At 42.3% G+C, this 22,460-nt stretch overlaps 1 protein-coding gene across 7 annotated transcripts in view; it reads left to right on the top strand.

Annotated features, from left to right (window-relative positions):
• OSBPL10 (oxysterol binding protein like 10) overlaps positions 1 to 22,460 on the top strand; it is a 328,443-nt gene that overhangs the window by 218,652 nt on the left and 87,331 nt on the right. For 4 of the 7 annotated variants that reach the window (XM_073023669.1, XM_073023668.1, XM_073023671.1 and 1 more), the window contains 2 exons: positions 19,240 to 19,450; positions 20,181 to 20,300. In XM_073023669.1, coding sequence (XP_072879770.1) covers positions 19,240 to 19,450; positions 20,181 to 20,300 — 331 coding nt within the window. The remainder of the gene's footprint in view (positions 1 to 19,239; positions 19,451 to 20,180; positions 20,301 to 22,460) is intronic. The other 3 variants (XM_008009363.3, XM_008009361.3, XM_008009360.3) reach the window with 1 other exon arrangement.

Below are 22,460 nucleotides of genomic sequence, written 5' to 3'. Positions count from 1 at the left end.
TCATGGGAGAAGAACTTATTCCCATGAACAAAGAGAACTGTTTTAATCACAACTGCATGGGCAAAACACAAGAGGGCTCTTGAAAGAGAGAATTGGCTAATACTGTAGCAAAATCCAGAGCTCCTCAGCAGTAATTTTAATTTCCACAAAGTTAATGAAAGTATAGACCTATAGAACTGATAGGAAAAAGTAGATAACATAGATAATTGGGTTGTTTCATAGACTTAGGAATCACCAGGGAAAGGCTAAGCTTGGAGAGGACTATGGATTGAGCCCTCGTCTCTTTTTAATCTCCTCTATAACCTGGCAGGTTCTACTGGCTTTTCATTATGAGATTGTACTGCAAATGAAAGAAAGAGAAGGTGGGTGTTCTGGGCTTGGTTACAGCTGGGCGTTTATCACAGGCGTTTATAAGAAGTTAGTATAGTTTCAGGCCCTCTGACAGGAAGCTTTGTAACCCTGGCATTCATGTCATGCCAGCATTAAGTTTAGAGAAACGCTCCATTATTTGATTAATTGTCTTGGATAAAAGCCTTAACTGATGTTCCAGTTGACATACAAATCTTGTGAAGTGGATTTTAAAGGTATTTGTAAATAGTATGTATCCTTATAGTTCATGAATGTCAGAATTCTACACTGAGGCCCGCACAGTGGCTCTTATCTGTAATCCCAGCAATTTGAGGGGCTGAGGAGGAAGATTGCTTGAGGCTAGGGGTTCAAGTCCAGCCTGGGCAACATAATGAGGCCCCATCTCTACCAAAATAAAAATTATCTGGGTGTCATGGCACGAGCCTATACGCCCAGCTACTTGGGAAGCTGAGCTCAGAGGATCATCTGAGTCCTGGAGGTTGAGTATGCAATGAACCATGATTGTGTCACTGCACTGTAGCCTGGGTGGTGACGAAGTGAGACCCTGTCTCCAAAAAAAAAAAAAAATCTATATTGGGCCAGACATCTCAGTCACAGCAGTGGGCAGAGGGAAGACCCTATGTTGAAGTGGGGGATCTGTGTCCACATGGTGTGTCACATGGCCACTATCTTCCACATCCCCAGTGTCAGCTGAGTCGTTTGAGGCAGGCATCTGACCCAGGGCCAATAACACAAACTTACTTTTTCTCATCTGAATTGGGAGAGGGAGAAACTAGAGGATTGGGTAGATTTGACTCCAGTGGCTCTGCTGGGCTTCGTTGCAAGTGGAGGGAGCTGAGTTGAGCAAGAAGAGACAGAAAGGTGTGAAAACCAGAGAGAGATCACAGAGACCGAGGGACGGAGAGAAACAAGAGACTGCCATATCTTTGAAGGAAAGAAGGAGTAGCTCTTTCAAGTAGATGCCGGGCAACTCTTTCCTGTATCCATGCAGCAAATCCCCTTCTCCTTGCACGAGTGTGGCTGGTTTCTATTCTTTGCTACTAAACTTTCTCTGTGACTGTGATCAACTAAACCCTGGGAGGTATACAAGGAAAATATGAAACCTTGTCCCTTGACTACTGAGCTTTTCAGTCTTGATAAAACAAGAAAAAAACCCACCCAAACCTGGTCCTACTTATCCCCAGAAATGGTATTGTACCTCCTTTTTCACTTACTAATTTTAAAGTCCCACTGGCTGTCACTTAGATTGGGTATATACGTTATTTTGGTTCAAGTGGACCCATCTCATAGTGGCATTTCGACCGATCTTCTTACCTGTCCGAAGGGAGGAGAACAGCCACTTCCCAGCTATCAGAAAGATGCCTGGATGCTCTCCTTTGTAGATTCATTCATTCATTCACTCATTCTTTTCCACTGATATTTTTTTGCCCACAGTTTACCACATCTTGGCCTAGGTTTGGGGAAACAACAGTGAACAGAAGAGACAAAGTGGCACTTAGAATCTGGTAAGGGCAAGAGAGATTAACAAATTAGTAATGTAACACATCAGTAGAGGCTGGGTGTGGTGACCCATCGCTGTAATCCTAGCACTTTGGGAGGCTGAGGTGGGCGGATCGCTTGAGCTCAGGGGTTCTAGACCAGCCTGGGTAACATGGCGAAATTGTGTCTCTACAAGAAAAAAGAAAAAAGAAAAAAAGAAAAAAAAAAAAAAAAAATATATATATATATGCGCGCGCGCGCACACACACACACACACACACACACACACACACACACACACACACAAATTAGTTGGACATGGTGGCACGTGCCTGTAGTCCCTGCTACTTGGGAGGCTGAGGTGGGATGATTATCTGAGGCCAGGAGGCAGAGGTTGTAGTGAGCCATGATCTCACCACTGCATTCCAGCCTGGGCGACAGAGTGAGACCCTGTCTCAAAAAAAAAAAAAAAAAAAGTAGTTAATTACCCATGATATGTTTTATGGATGATGGGGATCATGGCCTTTTGGGAGGGTGATAGAAGGCTACCTGGTGAAAACAACCTGTAAGCCGGGGTGGAAGAAGGAATAAAAATTAACTAGGAGGAAAACATGTCATGGACTTCACTGGAAGTCGAGCCTGGAACTCATTTGGGTAGTGCCTTCTTTATCCCACAATCATATAGATTAAGTTAGAGGCTTTAAGAAATTTGGGATTGTGTGCCCAGAGATATACAATGTGCGGTTAAAATACCTCACCCATGCTGGGAGATTGGTATTAGAGAGAAATAATGGTTAAGGCTGAAGCTTCAAGGTCCCAGGTTAACAGGACACAAGATCTTTTATTCCTCAGGTGAAAGTAGTAACAACAAACTAGGGGCAATGGAAAGGAGTTCTCAAATTTGCTAGAGAACCATGCCAGCGTCTTAAAACTTCCAGAAGCCTTGGAACTCGATCCTTCTTCCTTCTTTCCTCTTTCTTTATTCTTCCCTTCTCTTCTTCCCCTGTCCTGCCTCCTTTTAGTCCCTCTTCCTTTCACTTGCCCTGTCTTCCCATTTCCCTCCTCCCTTCCCCTCTCCTCCATTCATCTACCCAACAGGCATACATCAGGCATCTCCTTTGAGTAAGGTCTCATGGGCCCTGCCCAGATAGAGTTTGGCAGTGAATTAATTGATTGATACCATCAGCACGCTGGGCCATGGAGAGAGATACACGTGGAACTAGTTATAATATAGTAAGTTCAATCTGTGTGTTTATTATATGAACAGTGGTTGTGGACTATATACCCTTACATGTACTCTCTTTAAAAGTGCATGCTCAGAGCAGTGAGGAAGTGTGGAGTAGGAGTAGACATGGATCCAGGCCAGTTCATTTCCATCACTGGAAAACAATTCTAAATGCTTGTGTCTGCAAAGGGCGGTTAGCTCTTTTGCGAAGCACTGTCTGTTATATACCATTATTCTGTGTCATATTTGAGTGTCTTGAGGATTACATTGTTAAGTAGTTGGTGTGCAGGAATTGTGTTCTCTCTTCTGTAAATTGGTGACTGCAGTGTCATTTACCCAGTGGGGATACAATAAATATTAATTAATGGTGGCTTATTCCTTAACATAGTTTTCCTTTTCAGATTAATGAAGCAGATTCCTGATAAATGCACTTGCCTCTCCAGAGTTTCAGTTGCTAAAGCTCAAATGATGTAAAGGATTTTCCTGGCGGTGTGAAATTTTTGTCCATTTTTTTTTTTTTTTCTTTTTTCAAGTACCCTTTGGAGATGCATTTCTTTCCTGAAAATAATTGGTACTAGTGAAATTAATTCTAGGTGGAAAAGAGAAACATGCAGTCATGTTCTTGCCTGCTACTTTGGGTGGCTATTGCATCTAAAAACAGCAATTAAGTTTTAAAAGAGAATGGCAGGTGTTTTTGGGGTAGAGCTAAGGCCTAGTTATATATGCTGTCAAGCTCAAGTTAGAATATTAGTTGGTATGTTTTCTTCAGGAATTCTTAGAGACATCCTACTCTCCTTGCAAAATAAGAGAATTTCCATAAAATCCAGATTAAATATCTGGACACTTAGAGGTTCTTTGACATAGGCTGAGCATGTATGTGGAATATGGAGTGTGAGTGAACAAAGGTGAAGCAGTCTGAAGAAAATGGTTTAATTTCATGCTTGTTGATCCTTGGTTTGTAAGGTTACATTCTGTAAGAGAAAAAAAAAAAAAAAACTGATATACTATCCAGGATTTGCTGAGAAATGACAGTAGATTAATCAGAAGACTTCTGAAGTGAGTCAGTAAAGCAGCATTTTAGGTTTTCTGTTTTTTGTGTTTTTTTGTTTTATATGACGTGTGTTAAATGATTTCTGATTAGAGAACTGACAGAAACGTAAACACTTGAATAAAACTTTCATACCATTTGCAGAACAGTTCCTTACCCTTTCTTATTATGTCTTTGCTTATAAGTTGTGTTTTCTTTTCTGTGAATTTTACCCTAGAGGAGTTTGCTGTGTGTGTTCTCGTTCCGTTCCGGATGAATTGGTGGGTGGATAAGCCAGCTTGCTCCCAAGCATCTTCTTTCTTCTAGGTGGAAGGCCATGCCAGGTGAGCATCAGAGTGTGTATGGGAGCCTTTGTGCTGTGATGTGTAGGAACAGAATGGTTCTGCATGCCTCCTGGTCATGAGGTTAGGAGCACAGAAGTGTGGATCCTTCAGTCCTGACATCTCCCATCCGCAAATTATGATTTGGGCAAATGGTTTTACCCTTTCAACCCCAGGGTTGTGTAAACTGAGAATAATGGTAATCAGGAGCTGCGTGCAGTGGCTACGTCTCTAACCCCAGTACTTTGAGGTGGCAGGACCCACTGAGCCGGGGAGAGTGAGGCTGCAGGGAGCCGTGATCGCGCCACTGTACTCTAGCCTGGGTGACAGAGCAAGACCCTGTCTCGAAGCAAAACAAAACAAAAACAGTAAGCAGCCTTGCTTGTGGCCAAGACAGAGATGGGAAGATTAGAGTTTGTGACTGTGAAAGCACTGTTGTAAACTGCAGCCCAGCGCTTCTCGCCCCCTGCCACCCATCTTGTGAAATGGCCTTGTTTGTATTATTCATGTAGTGGCTGTTACTGACATGGCTTTGATAACAGAAGTATTTTGAAAAGAGTGAGAAGAGAAAGATAAATGTGGGGAATGTGGGGGAAGCAGCAAAGGGCTACTCTGTGCTTTTTTCCTTGAGTGGAACGCTGGTCTAAAACCAGAACTTGAGTTTTAGATAAGCTTGTTGAACGTGGGAAGAGGCTCCTAGTGAGTTCTGGGGACATCACAACTAGGCAGTTGGACTTCAAGGTCCAGGTAGACCTGTTTTCTCTGGCACTGTGAGGGAAGTGTTTCCCCTTGTTCTCTGTGTCCCTAGGATCTTTTAGGAGAGAACTTTGACTTCTTCTATTGCTTTCTGGATCCACCTGGTTCTCCCAATAGCACTGCCCTCCCTTTGCTTAGGACTTTGGTTTCCCTTTCATTGCTGGGTACCATCACACCCCCATGTGCTAGTGCCCATGGCCAGACATTGACAAGGCTTCTCTATCCTTATGAAGGAAAACACTCTCTGTCTCCCTATAGTTTTTGTTTTGAGACAGACTCTTACTCTGTCGCCCAGGCTGGAGTGCGGTGGCACAATCTTGGCTCACTGCAACCTCCACCTCCTGGGTTCAAGTGATTCTCCTGCCTCAATCTCTGGATTAGCTGGTGTCAACTGTGTGCCACCACGCCCAGCTAATTTTTGTATTTTTAGTAGAAATGGGATTTCACTGTGTTGGCCAGGCTGGTCTCAAACTCCTGACCTCAAGTGATCTGCCCACCTCAGCCTCCCAAAGTGCTGGGATTACAGGCATGAGCCACCACACCAGGCCTCTTTAGTCTTATTTCCTTAAATTTTCTTTACTGGATATGGAAACATTTTTTTTTTTTGAAATGGCATCTCACTGTGTTGCCCAGGCTGGAGTGCAATGGTGCAGTCTTGGCTCACTGCCACCTCTACCTCCCGGGTTCAAGAAGCAATTCTCCTGCATCAGCGTCCCAAGTAGCTGGGATTACAGGCATGTGCCACCACACCCGGCTAATTTTTGTATTTTTAGTAGAGACTGGGTTTCACTATGTTGGCCAGGCTGGCCTTGAACTCCTGACCTCGTGATCCGCCTGCCTTGGCCTCCCAAAGTGCTGAGATTACAGGCGTGAGCCACCGCGCCTGGTGGAAACTTCTTAACTTTTCTTTGCCCTGCATTATGCAGGGACATGAACAATGAATGAAAACAATAAAATACTGGTTTGGGTATTTTTTTTTTTTTTTTTTTTTTGCCTCTGAAATTGTTTAAGAAAGAAAGATGTTGGAGAGTGATAGAGCAGAAGACAGCTCACACGTTACTGAGAGAATACAAATTGTTACAGTTTTTTTCAGTGGTGAGCTGGCAGTATTTATTAAAAAAAACAACCTTAAACTTAATAATTCCTCTTCTAGAAGTTTAACAAAATCTTTTTGAAGTTATGCTAAGATTTAGATACAGAGAAGTTTGTTGAATCGTAATCTGTCATAGAGAAAAAAGTTAATCATCATCGTAATGTCGGCCGTAGGGAATTGGGCAGTAAGTTGTGGCATATTTATGTGATGAAATGTTCTGCAGTATTTTAAAAAGTATTGTAGAAATTAATTGACATGGTATGTTGAATTAAAAAGGTTATAAACATGATTATGGCCTGCAGCCATTTTCATAAAAAGTGAAAAAAGGGCATACAGTCAGCCCCCCTTATCTGTGGGTTCTGCCTCTGTGGATTCAACCTACTGAGGATTGAAAATATTCAGGAAAAAATATAGATGATTGAATCTATATTGAACATGTACAAGCTTTTTCTTGTCACTTTCCCATGAACAATAAAGTATAACAACTATTTATGTGACATTTACATTGTATTAGGTGTCATAAGCAATTTAGAGATGATCTAAAGCATATGGGAAGATATGCAGATATTAGTATCTTTTTATGTTAGGGGGCTTGAGCATACATGGATTTTGGTATCCAGGCGGGGTCCTGGAACCAATGCCCCATGGGTACTGAGCGGTGACTGTACACTTGACCCTTGAACAGCACAGGTTGGAACTGTGCGGGGCCACTGATATGTGGATTTTCTCAGTAAAAATTACACTGGGTGTGACTGCCTCTCCTTTCACCTCCTCCAACTCTTCTGTCTCTGCCACCGTGAGACAGCAAGACCAACCCCTCCTATTCTCCTCCTCCTCAGCCTACTCAACGTGAAGAAAAGGACGAAGACCTTCATGGTGATTCACTTCCACTTAATTAATAGTAAATATATTTTCTCTTCCTTACAATTTTTAAAATAACATCTCTTGGCCGGGCATGGTGGCTCATGCCTGTAATCCCAGCACTTTGCGAGATCAAGGTGGGCAGAGCACTTGAGGTCAGGAGTTCGAGACCACCCTGGCCAACATGGCGAAACCCTGTCTCTACTAAAAATACAAAAAAAATTAGCCAGGTGTGGTGGTGTACGCCTGTGATTCCAGCTACTCAGGTGGCTGAGGCACGAGAATCACTTGAACCCAGGAGGCAGAGGTTGCAGTAAGCCAAGATCGTGCCACTGCACTCCAGCCTGGGTGATGGAGTGAGACTCCGTCTTAAAAAAAAAAAAAAGTAAATAGAAAACAAAATAACATCTCTTTTCTCTTGCTTTGTTGTAAGAATACAGCATATAATATGACATACAAAATATGTGCTAATTGCTAATGTTATCAGTAAGCCTTCCAGTCAACAGTGGTATATTAGTACATAAGTTTTTAGGGAATCAAAAGTTATATGAGGATCTTCTACTACCCTCAAGTTGTTTAAGGGTTGGCCATATATATACATAAAAATTTTGTAAGTACATTTGCCAAGATTTTAAAACTTCTTTCTGGTACTGGATATATTATGGGTGTTTTTCCTTCTATTTGATTGTTTTTTTTCTATGTCAAGTATTATTTTGTGTTAAAAGGAGATTTTAAATTAAAACAAAACAGAGAGTAGCCTGCTGCAGAATGGAACTCCCATAGAAGCCCCAGTTTCAGATGTTGGGCAAGGGAGGCCAACCTTGCGTCCAGAGAGGTAAGTGCTACTCGATCTGCATTCAGGATCCTGTTCAGGTCTGTGTCTGTGTGTGGGGGAGGCAGAGAGTATAGATAACTTATAGCGAATGAGGCACTTATTCACTGATCCTTTGCCTTCTATTCAGAATCCTTCTGTTGGACAGTGGCATTTTCTTTGAAAACAATTTAAGAGATTATTCCTTTTGTATCTTTCACCCCTTGTTTTCAACATGTTTACGTGTTATTCAATTCTGACAAATGGGATTTCTAAATAAATAATTTTTAACCATTGTGTAGAAATCATAGGGGAGGAGAAATATTTTTTTCCTTACTCTTCATAGTTCAGTCAACTGAAGAATGATGAGGTTCATAATTTGGAAAGGAGAGCTTTATGTCTCACAAATGGCCGCAGCCTGTAGGGTGGCCATTTTGACAGGCTGGGAAGCATAGTCTCTGGCCAGAAGCCAGAAACAGGCACTTCAAGGGTGGGAAGAATAAGCCAAGGCTTTATACTGAACAAGGTGGCCAAATAAACATATTCAATAAGCTGTAGGAGGAATCATGAATATTTATGAAAGGAGAAATATGTACACATGCAATTGAACTTCATGCTGCTCCATGAGATCCATGTTCAAAAAAATGCAGCAGTAGCATGATCCAGGGGTAGAGTTTTCAGACCTCTCACATCAAAAGATGAAGCACAGGACACGAAAACCCTCACTGCACATCCTCCTAGACTGGCCAGAACCACTCTCCTGGTCAGTGGTCTCTTATCAGGAATGCCTGTCAGTTGCTTTGTTGAAACCACAAAAGGGTGGGGGGAGCATCATGGGCTTAATTGAAATGGGGGTGGAGTTGTTTGAAAGGGCTGGTTTCTGTTTAGCCCTTAGGGAAGAAAGCCTGAGAGCAGTTAGGGAGTTGGACCTCCCATCCTGTCACGGCTGGGAGCTCTGTTTTCAAGGTTCTCTGGGGTCCCCTTGGCTAACAGGGGTATCTGTTTACTTGGTTGGGGGTGCTAGAATTTTAAATTTATTTCTCAGTTCTTAGTTGGGATGGACTCTGTAACAAAAGACAGATTAACAACAGAAAAATGGAAATTTAATACATGTACATATTGTGTATACATGAGAGATACTCAGAGAAATGAGTAACTCTCAAAGAGGTGACAGGCTTCAGGTGTAAATATCATCTTCCTGTGAGATTAAGAAGGGTGAGGGGAAGGCAGATTTTGGGGAGGTATCCAGGAAAAGTACTGTAAACATGAGTATGTTTTGATATGCAGATTTTTAAGTTTGTGCCTTCTCCATTGATGAAGCTCTACAGTTTAGTCATCCTTATTATCTTCCTGGTTCAGAGAATGGAGACTTGCTTTATCAATGTAAATTTCCCTTACAAAAGGATAACTTCTTTGTTTTCAGAGCTGTTCTGGTGTCTGGAGTTTCTCAAAATAATCCTTATGCCAAAGAGGCATATTTTAGGGAGGCATATTTCTGGTTTTCTGTAATTATATTTTGGGGTGGTATATTTTTGGTCTTCTACAGCATATTCTGTTATACAGTTCTGAAAATGTTTCTTCCACTTCACTGTTTCCTTTAGCAAAAATGACATGAGAAAAACTGATAGAGATTGCGTCGAAGGAACTTTTGTTCTAAAGCCAAGACCTACTTTGGAGTTAAAAGCCCTTATACATGCAATCATTAAAATGAGATGTGTGTTTATGGGTGTGTAAAGATGTCTGTGATGTGTCTGTTAGTTTACTAGTGCTGCATTAACAAAGGATCACAGACAAAGTGTGTTAAACAACAGAAATTCATTGTCTCACAGTTGTGGAGGCTGGAAGTCCAAAATCAAGTCACTGGTTAGAGTTGGTGCCTTCTGAGCACCGTGAGAGAAGGATGTGCTGGCTTGTAGATGATCATCTTCTCCCCACGTCTTTACTGCTGGTCTTAAACTCCTGGCCTCAAGTGATCTTTCTGCCTCAGCCTCCCAAAGTGCTGGAATTTACAGGTGTGAGCCACTATTCTTGGTCCAAATTTCCCCTTTTTATAAGGACACAAGTCATATTGGATTAGGGACCACCCTCAAGACCTTATTTATCTTGATTCCTTTTATAGAGACCCAATCTCCAAATAGGGTTATATTCTAAGATACTGGGAATTAGGACTTCAACATATGAATGTGGTGAAGGATACATTTCAACCATAATAATGTATTTTCCCCCTATTTTATTTTATTTTTTTCATGGAAAAACCCTCATGTTTATTTGATTAAACGAAATAAAAATAAGTTGCATAGGAAGAATTTTAAAGTCCAAAGAGACACCAACTTTAAGGCTGTAGTAGCTGATACAGCATCTCCTTGCTACCTTCTCCAGCCTTCTCTGTGGACCACAGCGATACATTCAGAAGCCTGTTAGCTCACACAGGAGTTTCTGAATACTTTTCCATTGGTTCTTCACCTGCTCATTGCCTGTCATGCCTGCGGCCTGCAACAGTAACATTTAAGATTTAAAATGTGAAAGCCAAGAGGAGGTTTCTCCCCTATTTTAAAAGACGTTGTTATGAAAAATGTCAAATGTAAATACACTAGAGAAAGATCATATTGAATTTCCATGTGCCCAGCAACAGCTTTAGCTACCCCCAAAGCCAATATTGTTTCATCCTTGCTCTTTTACCCCCATTGGGTTATTTTGAAGTACGTCCCAAGTGTTAGAGATGATGTATTCTAAAGTGATCAAAGGTTATACAATTATATATAGGGAGTGATGTTTTTAAGATAAAATAATAGACCTCTGTGTGTGTACATATAAATTAGAAGAGTCAGAATCATACTAGAATGTTAACAGCACTTATGTCCAGGAAGTGGGATGACAGGTAGCTTTACTTCCTTCTTTGTAACTGTTTTTACTGTCTGATTCCGTTGGGATGGTGGTTGATGGAATGAGCCAGCCTTTTGTAATCAGAAAGCAAAAATAAGAAAGCTGGTTTCCAGATGGTGAGAATGGGTGGACTGAGGGACAGTGGAAAGGAAGAAACCTTATCATAATTGTTTTCTGAGGCAGGAGATAGCTTTTGCTTCTAGAATATATGAAAGAAATAAGAGGAAGTACACAGGATCATGTCAGAGTGTAAAGGGTGCTGAAGTGGAGCCGGAGGACTAATGGTGAATCGTGCCTTGCCAGGAAAGTGAAGCTGTGACTTTGACAAGGTCGTTCAGCTTCTCTGAGCTCAGGATTCCTGCCTGCAAAGAGGCAGATTCCACAGACCCATCAGTAAGTTGTGAGTGTTACAATCTCACATTTCTTGAGGATCTCAGTAACGGTTTCCTCCTAAGGCGTTTGTAAAGATAAAATTTGCATTTTATGTTTGTGCAGTGTGGTGTTACTATTGGGAGTGATGAGGCAATGATTGTAGAAAAACCAAAGGTGAAATGACAGAAAGGAATTGGTTTTTTGGAACTGTAGAAGGCTTATCTCCCCACATCTTCAGAAAGTGTCTTTTGAGTGAGTAGGTGCAATTCAGAATTTTGCATTTACCTTTTGCCCTCAACAGCATGGGCTGGTTTAGAGGCAACACTGAGATTTCTTGATACCAACTCAAACTATGGAAGGACCAGAAAAAGCTTTGGATGTTCTACGTCTTTGGGTTGTCCTTTCAGCCACTCTTTTGTTCCATCCCTCTCATCTCGTATGATAAAGGTAGAGTGTCAAATTGTTGAACTTCAAAATGCTGTTAGCGTGTCCTGCCTTCCAGGGACAAGGGTGGACAGAAAAACCTGGAATCATGGCTTAAGTCACTTAGTGATGGTCAGCCTCAATAATTACACCATGAAGTCCAAGGCAAAGTAAGTATGATCTAGAAAGCAGGAAATATCTAGAAATAATGAATGCATCTCTTCTGCCAATTTTCTGAAAGGGAGAATAGATTCTGTTACCAAAAAGATAAGTACAACCTTCCAACTGGCCAGTTAGATCTGCTTATGAAGCAGTCTTTAACTTGGAAGTGGAAATAGGATGCCTACATTACACACCTTTGAAAGGAAAGCAGACTGTTATGCTCTTAGGCATAAAGAATGACTTCAGGCCTGAGACTTCCCTCCTACCCAGAGTTAGGGCAAGATGCAGCTAGGGGCATGGACAAGGGTGATCCTGCTCCCCTCCTGGAAGGCTGGAAACTCCATTCTTTCAACTAGAGGCACCAGTCAGAGGTCTGGGGAAGCTCTTTCTGTCCCCTTTGGTAACACCGGCAGGGATGAGTGGAGGCTCCAGAGGCAGGAGATGAACCAAGCAGATTAAAATAGTACCACATTGGCTCTGAAATTAGATTGTCATTGGAACCACAGCCCATAAAAGCAGGCCAGGACCTACGTTCTAAACTTAAACATAAGACTCCCAGCCTAAAAAAAGAAAAAAATCAAATGGGACCCAGAGTCCCCTAACATAATAACCAAAATATCTAGGATAGAATTGAAAATCATTAGTCATGTCAAGAACCAGGACAATCACAACATGAGTGAGAAAAGATCTTATCTGACACTGAAACTGAGAGTGAATAAAAATGTTAGTTTCACTGGAAAACTGCCATGCCCATTTGTGTATTCACTGCCTCTGGCTGCTTTCAAGCTACAGTGGCAGAGTTGAGTAGTTGCCACAGAGACCATACTGTCTGCAAAACCTAAAGTGTTGACTACGTGGCCCTTTACAGAAGTCTGCAGACCTCCGCAGTAAGTGCATTGACGACCCGGTGGTCACTGTTTTTGAGATCCTGCCTTCTTCTGTTTACCTTTTTTTGGTTTGTTTCCTTTGGTTTATAGTATACAGTGTGATATTCCTTATATTGGTTTCTCCCTTCTCTTTCTGTGTCTTTTTCCTTTCTTCTTCTTCTTTGTGACATTGTCATCTGTTTAGCCAGCACCCTCTCCCCATTGGAGCTGGATCCCTCTTCCTTCCGCTCATCTTGTCTGTTATTGCCACCGTCACTCTCTTAGCCCTACTGAGAGAAATGTGTATTTGGAAGTTCTGTACACTCGATGGGGGTTTTCTTTCTCCATGCTCCTGAAACTGGGTTAACAGATACTTGGCAGTCATGAACTGTTTGGGACTCGCCTACACAGGATTGTGTTTGTGGGTATGAGGAGCAGTGTCCCAAGGGGCTCAGGACCCTGCCTGAAGGGAACGCTTGGAGGGCTATCATTTTAGGGGTATGTTGTGCCAGGAGGTGTAGAACAAGGGACGAAGGCTGGGAATTATAGGGCGAAGGTAGAATGTCAGGTAGGAAAAGTCAGCAGCTCATTGAGAGAAGGCAAAATTGTTCAGGTGTGAGACCAGGACTGACTGTGCCCCAACACTCAGAAGTTTGGAGAAGGGAGTTGTGATTGGAATGCCAGCTCTCCACATATCAACTTATCATTTGTTAATAAGACAAGACTGACTTTATTCTTGGCCACTGTGAGGGAAAACACCACCTCTGCAGGGTGCTGGTTGTGTCTCCAAGCCGGGAAGGCAAGGTCAGCATTTATCAAGAACTGGAAGTTTGGTTTACAATGTGGAGACTTGATTAGGATTAAGATTAAGAATCATGATTTAACAGTTCAGGATTAGTGAAAACAACAAGGCAAGGATTTTGAGGCAAGGCATTCGAAGACTTTTAGAGGACAGAGTGTTGATGGTTTTTATTAAAGAGTTGATGGACATTTGGGGAAGTTCCTATAATAAATTATCAAACCATTTCTGGGATGGAGTCTCCTGGAAAATTAAAGTAATGCTCATGAGAGGAGTGGAGTAGGATGGTAAAGCCATGTTAATGCAGACAGTAAACTCTGTGTGTGTGTGTGTGTGTGTGTGTGGTTTTGGTTTAAAGATCCATGAAATGGCCGGGAATGGTGGGTCACGCCTGTAATCCCAGCACTTTGGTAGGCCGAGGCGAGCAGATCACCTGAGGTCGGGAGTTCGAGACTAGCCTGATCAACATGGAGAAACCGTGTCTATACTAAAAATACAAAATTAACTGGGCGTGGTGGCACATGCCTGTAATCTCAGCTACTCGGGAGGCTGAGTTAGGAAAATCGTATGAACCCGGGAGGTGAGGCGGAGGTTGCGGTGAGCTGAGATCGCACCATTGCAGTCCAGCCTGCGCAATAAGAGCGAAACTCCGTCTCAAAAAAAAAAAAAAAAAAAAAAAAAAAAAAAAAAAAAAAAATCCTTGAAGCATGGCTTTAAAGCTTAGGTGAGGACATTGGCCAAGTGAAAAAGTGCGTGCATTAACCAAGGACTGATTCCCTGACTCAGAAGGGAACTTAGCGGGGACTCAGGAATTCCACCAGACTGAAGAGAAATGCCAAACCAAGGCCATCTGGTATGTGGCATCAAAGTGTTCGGTCTCCTTCCAAGCCAGACAGATTGAGTTACTGAAGGCACTGGGGCACCGGCTGAGGCTCTGCCAACCACAGGAGCAGCTTTGGTTTCTTTAGGGTTAGGAATATTTGTTTAGGAGCCGCTTTATGCTGAGCTTTTGGAGGGTAATGGAGGAGTGACTGAAGCTGTCAAATTTGTTGACATCTGACCCATCAGGATTGGACTTTTCGGGGGGCCTCTGAAACCTGCACCAGGGTTTACAGCTCAGAAAAATCTGAAGCAGTCTAGACAAATGAGGCCCTTATCTTCTTGCTGCCTACTGCAGTCCTTGCTTTAACCAGATTTGAACTTGTTGAGCTAGATACCATTGGGTTTCGATCTTTGCATCTTCGTTTCAGCTTTTTTGACTTGTTTTTCCTCTTTCTGCAGCCACTGATGCTATTAACATTAACTCCTATGATTTGATTTTGTAATGCACGTGCCATCGTTTGTACTGTAAGAAACAGGTCATAGAATTTTTATTCCCTCTTTGAGAAGTTTCTTATCTGTGAAGTTCAACTTGACCTACATTTCATCTCTTTTACAACCTCAGAGTTGATATTTTCAGGTGGTTTATCTCTGAAATTTAATTTGAGGCTCTGTTTTTGTGCCCGTGTTACATACAACATCATGATGCCCTGATTGTGGAAGCCAAATTCCAGAAAGAAATGAAATTTTTGCTTTTTTTGCTTGTTTTTAAACAATCATGGATGATTAATGTTGGTGTGCCTTGGAGGAAGTATTTGGGGTTATAATTTGAGACTTCGTAATTCAAGTAAATGGTTCAACATTTTCTTAAAGGCTGGAAGATGTAGGTGAGTCTGTTTGCGGATGGTTGGGCTTTGCTCCTTTGTTGATAAGCTGGTAGGCACCTTGAAGGGGAGAAGGAGCTCTCTTTAAGAATTTGCTGTTGGTATTTTTGGTGCATTCTGCCTTTTGGTACCACATTTATCATTTCACGTGTGCCCTTAATAAAAGTGAGAGAGAGCTGGACATAGCTAAAACTTGTTCTCTGGAAGTCTGATGAAGAGTCTTCATCAGTGCCTCCCAGTCTTAGCAAGTGTTAGAGCAGTGATCACTGTGATGCACAGCTCCAAGGCAAGAACTCCTACATTTCTTTCAGGGTTCAATCAACTTCTTTTGGATTCTCATGAAGCTAACATAAAGTGAAGATTGGCATCGATTGTGTCATTAAAGACTAGAGTTCTGTTGCACATCTCATGGAAAATGAGAAGAAAATGAGTAGGAGGTGTGTACTGTGTGCCAATCACTGTAAAGCTTGTATTATTTTTAGCCTTCAGTTTCCCAAGAAAGAAGTCAAAGCCATGAGGTGCCTGGTTATTGATGTGTTTCTAGCAAAGGGTTACTCAAGGGGGTACTGTTAGTATTTTCAACAGCAACGTTCTTTGTTGTACAGAACTGTGCCCTGATTCAGGAGACATTTAGCTCTCCTGGGCCCTCTGCTTTCAGTGCCATAGTTCTTCCCCAGTTATCGTAACTGCCAAACACACCCACTGCTTTTAAAGGCTACCTGCCCTTGCTATTGGCAATAGGCTCTCAGTAAATACTGATGAATGCTTTTTATTTTTAATTTATTTGTTTGTTTGTTTGTTTGTTTGTTTGTTTGTTTATTTTGAGACAGGGTCTCACTCTGTCGCCCAGGCTGGAGTGTAGTGGTGTGGTCACAGCTCACTGCAGCTCCCACCCACCGGGCTCAAGGGATCCTCCCACCTCAGCCTCCTGAATAGCTAGGACCGACCACAGGTGCACCACCATGCCCGGCTAACTTTGTGTTTTGTTTATTTGTTTGTTTTGGTAGGGATGTGGTTTCATTATATTGGCCAGGCTGGTCTCCAACTCCTGGCCTCAAGTGATCTGCCCGCCTTGGCCTCCCAAAGTGCTGGGATTACAGGCGTGAGCCACCACTCCTGGCTTGAATGCTTTTATAGAGAGCTAGTGCTTGGATTCCATCTCTGAGCACGTGCATCTGTTGTAATAGAGAAGAATATCCTCCAAGATGGTTTCATGTTTTTATTACCTAAGATTTTCATAATATCTTATGTTTATGAAGTAACAATATTTATCCTATACTATATAATTGGAATAGAGTTCTTTTTGTTGATTAAAAATGAGTATATACCGTATAGTTTATGGCTTGATTTTATTCACCTTTTCTCTTAAGCATTATGGCACCATTCATAATAATAAAAACATAATGTATCATGTTTCATCATGATTTCTTCTTTCTTTTCAGTACGTTTTTCTAAGACAGGATTATGGTAGGAATTTACAGAAATGCTGACTACAAATAGCTCAAAATCCATTTCTCCCTAACTGTTAGCATTTATACATATAAATGTCAGAGAATACATAGACATTTTATCTTGTTTGAAGTTAAATTTAACTAGTTGGCGGTATTTCTTGGCAAACTGATAATGGAGGTATTATCCGTTACTAAATCTTCAGCCATATTGTGTTCATCAAGTATTCTGTAGACTATATGTCATAAACGGATTCTTTTGCACTTCGGTGAGAGGAGGGAGACTTGGATTCATTCATTCATTCAATAGGTGGGTACTTATAGTACTTGGGATACATCAGTGAACAGCACAGATGATGATTCCTGCTTGCACACTAGCATAAATGAATATAATAAGGAAATTACAAGTTAGTTTGGAAGGAGGTAGATGCTGTGGATAATAATAAGGTTGGTAAGGAAGACAGGTGTGCCTGGGGTTGGGCTGGAGGTGCAATTTTTTTTTTTTTTTTTTTGAGACTGAGTCTTGCTCTGTTGCCCAGGCTGGAGTACAGTGGCATGATTTCGGCTTAATGCAACTTTCGCCTCCTGGGTTAAAGCGATTCTCCTACCTCAGCCTCCCGAGTAGCTGGGATTACAAGTGCCCGCCATGACACCTGGCTTATTTTTGTATTTTTTGGTAGAGACAGGGTTTCACCATGTTGGCTAGGCTGGTTTCAAACTCCTGACCTCAAATAATCCACCAGCCTTGGCCTCCCAAAGTGCTGGGATTATAGGCATGAGCCACCATGCCTGGCCTGGAGGTGCAATTTTAAATGAAGTGGTTTGGGAAGATTTCTCAAAAAGGTGACTTTTATTATTTTATTTTATTTGTTGATATATATATATATATATATATATTTTTTTTTTTTTTTTTTTTTTTTGAGATGGCATCTCACTGTGTCACCCAGGCTGGAGTACGGTGGCGCCAGCTCAGCTCACTGCAAACTCTACCACCTGGATTCAAGCTATTCTCCTCCCTCAGCCTCCTGAGTAGTTGGGACTACAGGCACCTGCCACCACGGCCAGCTAAGTTTTGTATTTTTAGTAGAGATTGAGTTTCACCATGTTGGCCAGGCTGGTCTCAAACTCCTGACCTCAGGTGTTCCACCCATCTCCCAAAGTGCTGGGATTACAGGCGTGAGCCACTGCACCCACCTAAAAAGATGACTTTTAAACAAAGACCTGAAGAAGAAATGAGTACTTACTGAGCTTTCCTTATTTCTAGGCACTGTTTTAGGAGCCAGAATGGCTAGGTAGATCTTCTGTAATCTACAAAAAAACAATTTGCATGGCCAGATTATGGGTGTGTACACTAAGATGAGAACGCTCAAACCACATCTGTGGAACATGTCTCTTAAAATTAATCTTTTTTAAAAAAATCATTTTGAAGTAATTGCCAGTAGCAGGTATTTGTTTCAAAAGGAAAGAGATAAAGGGCTAAGCAAAAAAGGAATGAGCTTTGTGTCCAAGTCCAGCAGTCCTTACAGAATTACTGCTTCTTCCCACTGGTGACATCATGGTGACAAGGATCCTCCAGGGGTGACAGTGACAAAGTAGGAGATGTTGCTTCAAATAAAAACAGCTTTTGTGGAGAAGCTTAAAACACAGTGGACCAGAGAACAGGAATTTACTGCTGCTTCTGATGTCAATGGGCTTTGTGACCTTGGGCGGGTTGCTTGAGCTCCTCCACTTCTTAGACCCGCTAATTATTTGTTAGACATGATGTCTAAGCACTTTATATACATCATCCTGTTTAATGGGATAAGTTATAAAACATGAGGAGGATGAACTTCACAAGATAACCATTAAAGTCCTTTTCTAGCTCCTGTGTTCCTTTTTTTTTTTGACTTGTTAGTTCAAAGACATAATTAGACTACTGTTTGTCTTACGATAAGCTTATGAATTGAAGCCAGGCCACAAAATATGATTATTTGTCATAGCTTGAGCCATGGAGTAGGACTGGCTCTAGGATTCCTGGTTTTTCTCTTCCTGACATGTCTCGTGGTGTTAAGAAGGTCATGTCCTGTTTAGCATTTTTTATTTGCAAGTGAGTGAAGGGGGCTCAGCACTGGTTTCATTGTGATCTCCTTTGTACAAACACCAGCCCCAGATTTCCCTTCCGCTCCGTGAACTCTGAACAGGACTACCAAAGAGTTAAGGGTTGGAGCTGGAGGAAAAGCAAGGAGGAAGCCTTGCTCTGAGGGATAGCCACAGCGCGCCTGCTGTCTCAGATAACCTTCTGTAGAAAAAGAACTCTAAAGGTGGTTGCAAGGATGCTTGCAATGTATTTATTATTGACTTACCTCCAGAAGATCTGTAAAATGATATACCCAGATGGCCCTGATGGCCCCTTTTAGCTCTAAAGTTCAAAACTTCTCTTTTGATTAGAGCGCCTTTGGATAAATTTACCTAGACAGATTTCACCCAGGATTGAGTATTTATCAGAAGACGAACATGCACCAAACACACGGAGCTGACCCTCACCCAGTTTTACCCACTTCTGTGGTTTAACTGCCGCCTCCCCAGCCTGTTGAAAGAAGAGCTTCTGCCCCTCACCTCCTTACTGTTGTCTTGTTTTGTAGATGATGAACCAGGTGGAAGGGCAGCAGAAGAACCTCGTGCACGCCATTGAGTCCCTGCCAGGGTCCGGCCCCCTCACTGCCTTGGACCAGGACCTGCTGCTCCTGAAAGCTACCTCTGCTGCCACCCTCAGCTGCCTTGGGGAGTGCCTCAACTTGTTACAGCAGAGCGTGCACCAGGCGGGCCAGCCCAGCCAGAAGCCAGGAGCCTCGGGTAAGACCGCCGGCAGCTCGTCCATGTTTAGGATGAGTACACATGCTCTGTGCGTGTGTCCCATTGACTTCCTCCTTTAAGTCCATCCATTTCTCTGTGATCCATCCATCTATCCTTACATCCAAGTGTTTCTGCTGCGCTTCCTCTCTACTGTTTGGGATATATTTTTTTTTTTTTTTTTTTGAGACGGAGTCTTGCTCTGTATCCCGGGCTGGACTGCAGTGGCCGGGTCTCAGCTCACTGCAAGCTCCGCCTCCCGGGTTTACGCCATTCTCCTGCCTCAGCCTCCGGAGTAGCTGGGACTACAGGCGCCCGCCACCTCGCCCGGCTAGTTTTTTTTGTATTTTTAGTAGAGACGGGGTTTCACCGTGTTAGCCAGGATGGTCTTGATCTCCTGACCTCGTGATTCGCCCGTCTTGGCCTCCCAAAGTGCTGGGATTACAGGCTTGAGCCACCGCGCCCGGCCTGTTTGGGATATATTTTTATGTTACACGTTACAAATGTAACATTTTATGAAAAATGTAATTCTGCATTCCTCTCTCCTGCCCTTCCTCTACTGTTTGGGATATATTTTTATTTTACAAGTTACAAATGTAACATTTTGTGAAAAATGTAACTAAAATATTTACATAAATACTATGGAACACCTTTCAGACTTGCTGGCATCACATTATAAGTCTCGTTCCATTCATGACATTCTGTTTTTTTGTTTTGTTTTGTTTTGAAATAGAGTTTTCGCTCTTGTTGCCCAGGCTGGAGTGCAGTGGTGCAATCTCAGCTCACTGCATCCTCCACCTCTTGGGTTCAAGCGATTCTCCTGCCTCAGCCTCCCAAGTAGCTGGAATTACAGGTATGCGCCACCATGCCCAGCTAATTTTGTATTTTTAGTAGAGACAGGATTTCTCCACGTTGGTCAGGCTGGTCTTGAACTCCCAACCTCAGGTGATCCTCCCGCCTCAGCCTCCCAAAGTGCTGGGATTACAGGCCTCAGCATTCTGTCTTTAAGATCCACTGGCATGCAGCATCTGGTCCATTATTTCTGTGGTGTTGGGTCCACCACATTATACTCAGCCACTCTCGGATGACAGATAATGCACATTGCCTCCAGCTCTCTGCCCCACTCACCTCGCTGCAGTAAACATCCTCTTGCCTGTCCCCTCATGAGGAAACCTCTGGAATGCACACCAGGAGTATTTCTAGCTCTTAAGAAACTGGAGATAATAATGCACTTCCTTGAGATGCCTCAGTCCTTTTGGAGGAAGGTTTAATCAATGAGCAGATATAAAGATATTTGTGAAGATTAAGATAAAAGTAAAAATAGCCTGAGATGGGTTATGTCACATACAATTATAAAATATTATAATTAACAGAATAACAGCAGCCTTATTGTGCTTTGTTGCCCAGGGGTCACTTAATTAATGAAGGAATGAGGCAAGTTAGGTGATAGGAAGTAAAGCCAGACTATGAGTGATAGTCTTTATATTTCATGCTTTCCCCAACTGCCCTTTGCCCTTTGTTTCACCGAAGCGTAAAAGGGAAAGTTGGTTTTTCAGAGTAGACTGTATGGGGGTACAAACTCTTTGTAAAACCTACTATCATTTACTGAACTTGGCCTTGGCTACATGTTTTCTGAAATCTTTACAAAGTAGGTGTGATTATGTGCATTGTTCAGATGATATGCTGGGACACGGAACTATTAAACAACTTGCCGAAGGCCACCCAGCTAAGTGGCAGAACAAGGGCAGGACCAGGCTCTTTCTGCTGTGGCAGGCGTCTTCCCGGCCTGGGGTTCTTTGTTCAGTCCAGAACAACCACTCAGTGGATTCAGTCCCCCAGACTGAGGCTGGGAACAGTGTCTTGTGAGCATGATAGTTCTCTCAAGGCAGGTGTATATATGTTTTTAGAAAATAATTTCAGACTTTAGAAAAGTTGCAAGAATAGTATGAAAAATGCTCACATATCCCTCTACAAATTCCTCAAGCAGTAACATGTTATGATGTGTACTTCATCTTTTCCCTATATTTACATATTACAATTTTCTAACCACTTAAGAGTAAATTGCAGACATCATGTCCCTTCACTATTAAATACTTCAGTGTGTATTTCCTTTTAAAAAGGACACTCCCCTCTAAAGACAGCACAATGATCGAAATCAGTAAATTAACAAGAGTACTATCCTCTTTGCTGGTTAACCCCTTGATAGCCTTGATAGCAAAATAAAGCAATCTGGGTGCAGAATCCAGTCTAGGAGATTCAAGCATGGAGCAAAGGCACCCAGACCTGCTTTTCTACCTTTCCTCTTGCTTCTCAGCTTTAAGAATGAATCCCAAATGCAGAAGCTTATTGAGGCCTTTTGACATTTTCTGATCTGGAGGGAGCCTCAGTGACCCCCATTGAGGCCTGAACACAAATTTGGAGTGAGACTGGAGACTTTTCAAAATTTCTGTGGTCTCTTTTGCCCTGTATTGTAACTTGTAGCTTCTGCAATGTAATAGGCTCGTTCCGAGAATCTTTCACTAGTAAATACAAGCTTGAATCATTTTCTTTTTCCTAAAATTAATCCCTCTTGAAAAAAAATATTTCTTCAGGGCTTCCTAGGAAATTCGTTTTTTTTTTTTTTTTTTTTTTTCTTCTTTCTAACTTTCACTGGATCTCTGGCATTTTTAAGGGCCCGGAGGAACAAAGCTCAAATGGATGCATTTCAGAGGTGGTGACAGGTTGAAATGGAAATTATTGGAAAAAGGGGAGACCAAGAAGTGTCCCTGAAATTATGTCACATCAGGTGCTACCTCCTTCATGTCCTCCCTGTGCTCTCTTTTCCACCCTTGACTCTCACTTGCCCTTCCTCCCTTCTTCCCTTCCTCCTTTCCTTCCTTCCTTCCTGATGGAGTCTCACTCTGTCACCGAGGGTAGAGTGCAGTGATACAACTCAGCTCACTGCAACCTCCGCTTCCCAGATTCAGGCAATTCACCTGCCTCAGCCTCCTGAGTTTACAGGTGCCCTGGGATT

The sequence above is a fragment of the Chlorocebus sabaeus genome, chromosome 15, assembly GCF_047675955.1.
Source record: "Chlorocebus sabaeus isolate Y175 chromosome 15, mChlSab1.0.hap1, whole genome shotgun sequence".
NCBI lineage: Eukaryota > Metazoa > Chordata > Mammalia > Primates > Cercopithecidae > Chlorocebus > Chlorocebus sabaeus.
Note: the sequence above shows the minus strand (reverse complement) of the source record. Positions and strands in the feature narration are given on the sequence as shown.